Source organism: Lycium ferocissimum, chromosome 4 (genome assembly GCF_029784015.1).
Source record: "Lycium ferocissimum isolate CSIRO_LF1 chromosome 4, AGI_CSIRO_Lferr_CH_V1, whole genome shotgun sequence".
NCBI lineage: Eukaryota > Viridiplantae > Streptophyta > Magnoliopsida > Solanales > Solanaceae > Lycium > Lycium ferocissimum.
The window spans coordinates 52273903-52284764 of record NC_081345.1 but is presented as its reverse complement, the minus strand read 5'-3'; the positions used below and the strand labels follow the sequence as shown (position 1 = coordinate 52284764).

The window sequence follows — 10862 nt, the reverse complement described above, 5'->3', positions numbered from 1 at the left end:
TCAAGATCAAGCTTCAAGCCTTGATCACATTCAAATCAAGATCAAAACCATCAAAATTCAAGGTCAACATCAATTGCCCCTAATTTATTTATTTTTTTAAAAAAGAATCAGAGAATTCATAGAAATTGTATTATTCACTGAATAAAATACTACGATTATCTATAATAAGATTTGGGGGAGACCTCCCCTCAGGTTTAGCTCTATCACACTGACCTCCCTCGTGCTTTACTATATTACGGTGACCTCCCTTATTTAGATTTTTTTGTAACAATTCTTTTAAACCATTTATCATAAATAAAAATTAATACAATTTGACAGATTTGCCCTTTTAGATATTATTACTATCTTTGTAGTAACCAATTTTATGATTTTTTTTATGAGTCTCCTTTAGAAATTAAAAAAGAAAACACACCTAATTGTAGATTAGGGCCTTTACCATTTTCATTAGCGGCTATTTTTTACTGCCACAATTAACATAGCCATCAGTTAGAACGGATAGGGAAAAAAGATCCATTAACAATGGTCAATAAAAAGCTTTCCAAAGGTCCCATAAAAAAACCATGCTGCTTTTAGACACATTAAAAAGGATCATCAAGAAGTTTTCTCAAAGATCTTATATAAAGCGTGATAAGTTGCAGAGGCAGTCTCAAATATGTGAAATCAGATGAAAAAGTGCTTCTATTAAATAGAATATTTTTTGGTTAGAATATTAAATAGAATTGAGATAATGAGATCTTATATAACTTGGTAGATAAAAGCTTTGCAGACTCAAAATTCCAAGCAAGAGAAAGAAAGAAATCCAAAGCCTCGCATCATAATATGTTTCTGGAATTGCAGACTCTCTTTTTTCTCTTTCAAAAATTTTGGCAACGTCAAATATTGATTATCTAAACTTTTTATGTGAATAGGAAACAGTAACGAGGAAAGTGAAAATGAATTATTGAATCTTTTTTCTACTTTATCTTTTAAACAATTTTTTTAAAAAAAAATCATAAAATTGGCTAATCAAAAGACAGTAATATCTAAAAGGGCAAATCTGTCATATTGTATTAATTTTTATTTATGATAAATGGTTTAAAAGAATTGTTACAAAAAATCTATATAAAGGGAGGTGCAACCGAATATCGTAGTTCTTACAATGGGGAGAAAAGTGTGATAGAACCGATATATGCCTCTAAATTATCGTATAAGATTTTAATACCTCAACTTATCAAGATTGTTATAACCTAAATGGGGTTTTTCCCCTTTTTTTTTTTTTTTTTTTTTTTTTTTTTTTTAAATTTGAATTTGAGCAACAAAATGACAGCTGTGGGATTTGAACCCACGCCCTTTCGGACCAGAGCCTAAATCTGGCGCCTTAGACCACTCGGCCAAACTGTCACAGGTATTGAAGATCTTATTAAGTTTTAAAAATGTTACTAATTGCTAAGATTAGACAATATTTTGAAGTACAGAAAAAAGCGAACTTAAGGAAAACAAAGTTAATCAAATGTTAATCGTTACATAACCATTAATTATGAAGTTATTTACAAAAAAAATAATATGAAACCTGCCAAATTAGCGGAGTAAAATATTCTTTTATAAAATTATTATTCTATAGCTGTTGTCCAGTTGATGAAAAGAAATGTCACTTAACTAAATTCCACCAGAAACATTGAAATCTCTGTGCTATAGTTATTCATACTGCCTTGTTTACCCATGGATGCTAAATACGCAATGTTGTACATCTCTATACTGATTATATAGCATTTCAATGGAACGCATAAAATATCTCAATTATTTGACCCTGTATATTCTATAACATCCTCCTTACTTCTGAAACTTTTCAAATTAAGCTGCCAAGTTGTATGTATAGTACCACGGTCAAATTACGAGAAGAAATTCAAACTTCTGTTTTAGCTTTAGTCCTGGTGGCTTATGTTTCCACACATCTGAAACCTAAAGCACTGCACTCAAACGTTTAATTCTACTATACTTGTACTTTACATCATAGATATTGATTTTCTTATCGCAATGCCTATATATGCCAGAATCAATTCAACGTTTGCCTGTCATCGTGAAATGTTCGATGACCCTTAGGGGTTGTTTGGTACTGGTTCAGAGGTGAGTTATGCAGGTATTAAATATGCATATACCACGTTTGGTTGCTGGTTAGGAGGTAAGTAATTCATGTATAAAATTAATACAGTGTTTGGTCTCAGAATTTAGAAACCCGCATAACTAATACATGTATAAGTTATAAGGAAACCAATGTAGTATTTTATGCAGGATAAAAGATGGAATAACTAATATATGTATAACTAAACCCTACATAACTAATACCTGCATAAAATAATACATAAATTTCCTTATAACTCTTACCAGCTACCAAACAAAGGGGATCGAAGTAAGGGCACCCAATGGACTTTGAACCTTTCGAAGAACCACTCTTCGAATCACCAATTGCATATTCCATCGGAAGGATCTTAATATATTTGAACAAATTAGATAGATATATTCAAATTAATTATAATGATTAAAAAAATAAACTAATTGAATACAAGTGAAACATATACACAGATAGATATACATTGTTATATAAGGAGGATACACGGGTACGCACACTTTATATACACACAGAGAAACATGGATATACATGAATATATATAATGATATACTGTAAGATTTTTAAACAAACCTATTGTATCTTGCATGCAAGTCGTCGTGAGTAAGGTGCCTCTATGTGTTACTTTAAGTAAGTTATCATTAACCACCACAACTGGTTTTAATACTCTCATGTTTTTATTGATGCATACAGTGCAACAAAAGCAGGCACAAGTATATTTCAACGGATTTACTCAAACTTACAACTGATCCTGGGTTGAATGCATCAACATATATAAGTAGCTCAATAACTTTTCATACGACTCACTTGGGTCCCTCTCAACAATTGAAGCATCTTTTCCTTCAATTTATGTGTCCTCAATAACTTGAGACAAGACCATACACCTTTTTCATGGTGTAGAATATGTCCTTTTCAGTGTATATGGTCTTTTGATCAGCATATTTATATATCCTTGATAATTCTTTCATCGTCATTAACATTGGAACTACTACCATGTATGTCCCTATCCTTCACTAGTATACACGGAGGATACATGTTAAAATCAGTTCATTTTCTTCAACTCGATATATACACAATCCCATGTCATTGTATATCAACATTTTATGGAGAATTGCTGTTAACCTTCTACTTGATTTCGATCAAATTAACTATGTTTTCAACTCTCGATTGTTCTGAAATTCTAGCAATGAAATCCTGAGAACTTAAATCTATACTGATCACCGTACTGTCAACTATTTAATCTATGAATCTCTTATTAATCTCCAAGTGAATGTTGTGCTGAACACAAATTGGCAAAGTTGCATGAGATCTTATGAACTCGTGAGATTAAAATCTTCAAAATCGATTTTGTTTGGACGAAACTTCTACAATTTTATTTGGAAGAAATTTCCATAATTTTTAGTTCAGAAATCGGTAAATTGAACATTGATTGGCACAATTGATCGATGCACGTTTTCAATGCCTAAATTGATTTCATACTCTTCAATTTTTTCAAGATACAGAGTTCAGTGTTTATGTGTGAATTTGGATGAGTTGGCTACATTACGTTTTGGAAGGGCTTTCAACCGTGAAATCAAGATCAGAATTTGACTATTCGCTGCTACTATTTTATGCTTCAATTGTTAAGTCTAATCCTGGGTTAAAAACCAGCCAATGAATACTAGCACGGGTATATATATATATATATATATATGCCAATTTTCCGAAAGGAAATATTGCAAATAAGTGGTGTCCATGTCAATTGCAGCTATGCTAAGTTTGGTGGCATGCAACATGGCAAATTAAAGAGAAGTGTTTTAATTGCTTAATTGTTTACTACTAATACGTATGCGGAGCAGTAATTGTGCTATAACATAGTACAAGAACCAAGTTTTGTATCTTGTGAGCATTAAGATTTTCAATATTACATCGTTTTAAGGTCTGTCAAACATACATACATAAGCCCTTCAAACTATTCAAGATAGTGCTCAACCATCCCCAATTTTATGAAATCTTGAAGACAGCTTGGCTACAGGAGTGTAGTGAGAAAATGTTCGAACTTTGGCAGAAGTTAAAAAGGGTAAAGATAGGCTTAAAAGAACTCAATACATATATGGCATCTTATGAGCAGATGCTTCAAAAAGCAAGACAAGATCTTGTTATTGCTCAGAGTCAACTGGCCCAACAGCCTCAAGATCAGACATTGATTGAAGCTGAGAAAGCAGTCTTATGTAAAATCAATAAGTGGAGTATGGTGGAGGAGCAGGTGCTGAGACATAAGTCCAAGGCAAACTGGATTGCTTGTGGTGACGCTAATTCAAAATACTTTCATTCTTAATGTAAGATCAGGGCAATCATACTCTTCAGGGATTGTGTCATGTCAATTTTCATAGTGAATTTCTTGCGTATCCACCCTGAAAGCGAGAGCTCGAGGCAATGGGAAAGGAGAATCAACAAGATAAACAAAGCTTCAACAAGTAGAAGCTTCCTGGCAAAGCTTCAAACAAAGAGGTTGGGCTGTTCACTTCATTGATGCTTGATTGATTCAGTATGTCTGAAGGTAAGTGAGTATAGGCCGGGCACATCATACTCTTCAGGGATTGTGTCATGTCAATTTTCATAGTGAATTTCTTGCGCAGGAATCATATCTCCTCTATCTATGATGCAACTGGTACAAAGATTACTGATCCCTCATTGGTTGAGCATGAATTTGTTTCCTTTTTCTCAAAGCTTATGGGGTCAGCAGCTGAAGAAATGCCATGTCCAAATTCTGTTGTGATAAGAAATGGACCATGCTTGACCTACTAGCAGAAGTGTCAACTTGTGCAAACTGTTACTACTCAGGAAATTGTTGCAGCTATAAAAGAGATGCCTTATGACAAGGCTCCAGCGGTTGATGGTTTTCCAGTAGAGTTCTTTGTGCAGAACTAGGAAATAGTACAAGCTGATGTCCGGCAGACTGTTAAGGAATTCTTCATCTCTGGTAAGCAGTGTTTTAAAAGGCGTTTTCGAGGCGAGCCCCGGGGCGAGCCCTGGGGCGGGGTGTACCAAAAATGCCCCGGGGCGATGGGTCGGGGTGAAAGTCTCCAATGGCGTACGCCCAGGCGTTTGGGGCGAGTTTTTTTTGTTGGGGCGTGTTAGGGCGTAAGCCCAGAAAACTTCTTCGAACTAAAACGAAATTTGCTAAATAAGTCCTTAATATAATGCCCAAATTCTCAAAAGTCAACATGTAATTACTCAAATGTTTTAAAAAGGAACTGAAACATTAAATTTAAAAGTCAAGACCTTTTTTATTGCTAGAATGCCTAATATATATTCTTTTCCAATTATTTATCTTGTCTTCTACTATCTCAAAAAGTAACGAGATCAATATCTCAGGATGTAGAATCTAGCGTATAATAGATTGTTCTAATTAGTTTTTTTGTGGGGGTGGATATATATATATATATATATATATATATATATATATATATATATATTCTTTTTTCAATTATTTATCTTGTCTTCTACTATTTCAAAAAAATAACGAGCAGCCACTTTTACTTATAAGTAGCGTATAATAGATTGTTCTAATTAGTTTTTTTTTTGGGGGGGTGGGGGGGTGGGGGGGTGGAGCATATATATATATAATTTATAATTTTCTTCAATTTTTTACGCTATTTCAACTATTTAAAAGTATTTATTATAATTATATCATTTTATAAAATACTAAAAATTAAAATCCCATGCTTACGCTCGTGTCTCGGCACGCTCACCGAGCAGACATAAACGCCCGCCTTATGCGCTCGCCTTTTAAAACACTGCTGGTAAGATGCTAAAATCCATAAGTTGTACTGCTGTTACTCTGGTTTCAAAGATTGCTTCCCCACGATGGTTAAAGACCACAGGCCTATTGCCTCCTGTACTACCATTTATAAAATCATTACAAAGGTCTTAACCAACAGAATCAAGACTGTCATTAGTACTATTGTAAGTCCTACTCAATTAGTCTTTGTAGAGGGTAGGAGTATTGTTGACAATATCTTATTCAGCCATGAACTTCTCAAATGGTACACTAGAAAGGGTTTATCTGCTAGGTGTGTCAGAAGGTTGACTTAAGGAAAGCATATGATTCCATTGAATGGTGTTTCTTTAAAAGTATGATGGTGGAATTGGGGTTCCCCTATAAATTCATTCAATGGGTAATAGAGTGCATCACTTCTGTCTCTTATTCCTTGGTCTTAAATGGTGGATTAACAGAGCCTTTCCAAGGGAAAAGAGGAATTAGACAGGGTGATCCTATGTCACCCTACCTATTTATCATTGCTATGGAGTATTTGCAAAAGGGAACTGACTGTATTGACTGATAATCCCCTATTCAAATTTCATTCAAGGTGCAAGAAACTGGGAATACTACACATATATTTTGCTGATGTTTTGCAAAGCTGAAATACAATCTATAAAGCTGCTACAAAAGGCTTTTCTAAAGTTTTCAGCTGCTTCAAGGCTACAAGCAAACATTGACAAGAGCCCAATTTATATGACTGGGGTAAAGGAGCCATTTAAACAACAACTTCTCCAGACACTTGGCTTCTGTGAAGGATCCCTTCCTTTCAAATACCTGGGTGTCCCTTTGTCCTCAAAGAAGCTCACAATTGCCCAGTGTCTACCATTCGTTGGGAAAATTACAGAAAAGATGAAGTGCTGGTATGCAAGGCTGCTTTCTTATGCAAGCAGATTGCAGCTGATTAAGTCTGTTATTTTTGGGGTTCAAATCTATTGGGCTCAGATTTTCATACTACCTAAGAGAATAATGAAAATGATTGATAGTATATGCAGGTCCTTCCTATGGACAGGGTCAACTGAAATTTCTAAAAAGGCATTGGTCTCTTGGGCTAAGATTTGTCTTCCAAAAGCTGCAGGGGGTCACAATGTCCTGGACCTGTGCCTATGGAACAAAGCTGCAATCCTAAAACATCTCTGGGCTTTGGCTAAGAAAAAGGACTGTCTTTGGATTAGGTGGGTGCATAGTTACTACATAAAGCAAGATTATTTATGTCCCATACCTGCAAATGCTACATGGGTGGTAAGGAAGATATTGGAAGTAAGGAAATATGTTCTACAGTCACAAACTCTTCAAGGTGATTTACACACAAGATTATCAACTGTGGTGGCAGGCTCAAAATTCTCAATTCAGCAAATGTATGTTGCATTACTCCCACAATATCAAAAAGTCCCCTAGAAGAGGAACCCACAAACATTGGAACCTTCAAATTCCTTGTTTTTTAAATCTATTTGGATTACACTTTTTCTGTTCAAATTTACATGATACATTTTCTTTTTTAATTCGTTAAAAAAATGAATACACTTTTAAATTTGAAAACAAATTACTATATATTTTTCATTTTACTCTTAACTAATGATAAACTTTTATAGCTACACTGTCTACACGAATGTTATGATATGTTTAAATAAGTTTCAAAATTTTTATAATCACATAATTAGACAGGACATGGCCCATCTTCGAACTGAAGACAAGGTGCGGAGGTCGAGAATCAGGATAGAATTGGTAATAGATAGCCGAGGGTTGTGTACTCTTATGTGGGAGAGGCAAGGGCGGCTAGTCTCTTCTACTCATCTTCTCCTTATTTAGTAATATATATTTAGTATTCACGTAGTATAATCTCCTTACAAGTCTAAAAAATCTTTCTCTCTCTTTTAAATTTCGTGTCAACTCAAACTATGTCACATAAATAGGAACATGGAAATATTGAATTACTGACATAAACTGATAACATAAAATACTTATATATGTATATAGTTACAGTTAGTTACCTACTTACAGATAAGTTGGCGTTAAATTCGTTTGATTTTTTGTTTTTTCTTCCTACATACTCTACCACTTTTCATTTTAGGGCATCTATATATGTCCTTGTGCTCATTCCCGATGCTTTATAGGCATAACTTGGCTTGATAGGCTTCACTGTTTTCTCACACTAACCTTTTGAAGCCGACAGAGGAAACGTGTTTTTGATTTTACTTTGAGCTACGTATACATTTCTTATTCTATTTATTTCCTCTATTGGAAGGGACGATGATGGGGTTAATGTTGTGAACAGTTACGGATGCACATTATATGTTACGGGTTTAATCGAATTCAGTAGTTTTGACTCAGATAATGTTATCAAATAACCCAGTCCTTCGAATACTAAATCAAAGGAAAGAAATCACTTTTTTTTCTTGGATTTAAATCCGGGTTTTCAAATAAATTTTTACGCTGACTTTACTAGGAGTGACAATTAGAATGCACATATATGCTGATTCTTAATGAAAAAAGAAGTTCAAGAACAAAAAAGTACATTTTTCCCATGAATGAGAAAACACAATATACAAAGTATAAGTGGAATAACCTTTTTTTCAAGAAAGTCCATCTCAACAAAGAAATAAGTTTTAAATGGGGATGTATCATACCTGAAGGTCCCTTAATGGGATTGGGGCATAGTTGGACTAATTTGCTAATGGCGAGGCAATTGTTATTCAATTTCTAATATTTTAGGGATGTTTTTGGAACTACAACAAAACGAAGGGCATTTTGTTCTATCTCCTATAATTTAGGGGTAATTTTTTTTTCCCATTTTCATTATTAATTACTACAGAAATTCCTTCCTTTTTATCGCTGCATAATAAGTTATTCATTACATTAACATGCATAAGTGAACCAAACGTGAAACGACCCTAGCATAATGGAAAGGGATCCCTAATGGAAATATTGTTTTATTTGAGCTAATTATAGATCATGTAAAACGAGATACAAACAAAGAATAAAATTAATTGGAGAATTTAAGATATGAGGACACTGAACAATTTGTTGCTTTTTTATTTGTGAAGACTAAGGGGTGGTTTTGTACGCGGACTAAATTATCCCGGGACTTATTTATCTCATCTGGGAGATGGGATAAAAAAATCCCAAGGTGAATGGGATAAGGTGGGATATCCCATCCTTAAGATTGTGCTTCATTTTATCCCAGAATAAATTTATTCCTTCTACCGAACATGATATCAAATTAATATCAAAATTAGTGTTGGGATATGCCGGTTTATACCATGTACCAAACGACCCCTCAAGAAACAAGAAATTTACTACTCCTACCATGGGCCTGGCCCTGGTTGAGTTGATGGCAAGTAATTCCGTACTTAAATGAGCATTCGTCAAAGTTAAGTCACTCGTCTTCAGTCTAAAATTCATGCCAGGAGATAGGAAGAATATGTTTATGTTTAACATCATTATATTTATGTATATTTGACCTCATGATTAGTCAAAGCTTTCTCCAATGGTCATCCTGTAATTTTTGGAGTCCCGAACCTAAATGACCCAAAAAAATATGAAATGAACCAAAATATCCTTAGAAAAAAAAGTGGTGTAGCGGTTCTATTTTTTTCGATTTGGATTTGCACTTGCCTCATTTAAAAGGAAAGTGTCCCGGAAAAGTACGGGTTTAATCGTACCAGAAAAAAGAAAAAAATATACTTTTACGTGGATGGTGCTGTAAATGGATATTGTTTTAGAGTCGCCATCCAACTTATAGGTAAGTTAGGAAAACCAGTTCGAAAGGGTTCATTTAAAATGGTTAAATTTTAAAAGAAACAAATCTAAACCAAAGTATGGGTAAGGGTTCTGGTAATCCCCCGGGGAAGGTGTTAGGCACCCCGGTATTAAGGATCCGCAAAATACGGTTGACTTATGGGTTCCAATAAACCTTGTGAATATAAATTATTTTTGATAAAAACTGCTTTTGTTTTATATTCCCGCAATAAAAGGTTGGTCATTTGCAAAAATTATAACACTTTCAAGAAAGAAAAGTGATAAAGCTTATCCCAAAATTGGGCGTTTTGGGTTTCGAACTAGAACACCTAGGCTAAAATGCGAAGGTGTTAACCTAAGTAGAACACTATGTAAGCCCACCCGAGTTTACAAAGAGAGTTTTACTTAAGTTTTTTAAGAAAAAATCATTTTTTGGCATACTATTATTATCCATATTTTAACCATATTTTATATTTTAGATTTTTAGGCATTTTTAGTCTATGATAGTCAAAAATAGTCCAAGTCCAAATCTTGTCCAAACGATCCAATAGTCCACGGGTCCATGGTCATTTTCATTTTTAAAAAAAATTGGTTAAGTTCGTCAATTTTTTGTCCCAAAAAATCATTATTTCAAATTTAAAGATGTCTCAATATTATACAAGTATAATTAGTCCAAAAAACCATTTTTTCACAAGAATTTTCCAAAGTTAGGTTTTGAGTTTTCAAATTGGTTTTTGCGACTCTAAATATGTGATAATCTTAAAGGTTCCAATACATCATACACAAACTGAATTGAAATACAAAACTAAATGGGATACGGAGTTGGGCCGATCAAGCCCAACAGAAAAATGCATGAATTAATATTTTCCGCTCCAATATGCGTTCCAATGCTTATGCCATCCATGATAGGAGTAGACTCGATATAGAAATGTTAGTGGGCCTCGATGGACCCACCAACGTATAGAGGTGATCACAACAAATAGGTATACATAATATTAGTAAAATAGCCAAGGACGATAATTAAATTTACAAAGCCAAAAATGAATTATAATGCTTTAGGGGCAAACCAATAATTATTGTACTCATAAAATAGCGGACAGTTTATGCAAAGCCCATCAATTGCTAAATATAACACTTATCAGATCATCAAAACTAAAGACAGGCCCAGAATTGCGGCCCAAAACTATCTTCTTCTAAAATTTTCTAAGTGTCAGATTG

The 10862-nt window shown here is 34.0% G+C and overlaps 1 protein-coding gene and 1 non-coding gene across 2 annotated transcripts; one reads left to right on the top strand and one right to left on the bottom strand.

The window, feature by feature from the left end:
- Positions 1-1300: 1300 nt before the first annotated feature.
- TRNAL-UAG (transfer RNA leucine (anticodon UAG)) lies at positions 1301-1380 on the bottom strand. Its single transcript has one exon. It is a non-coding gene; the product is annotated as a tRNA-Leu (tRNA).
- A 4845-nt stretch (positions 1381-6225) lies between these two features.
- On the top strand, positions 6226-7304 carry LOC132054172 (uncharacterized). The gene is made up of 2 exons (XM_059446225.1): positions 6226-6355; positions 6457-7304. Exons 1-2 carry the CDS (start codon positions 6226-6228, stop codon positions 7302-7304), a joined length of 978 nt encoding a protein of 325 aa, XP_059302208.1.
- Positions 7305-10862: the final 3558 nt, after the last annotated feature.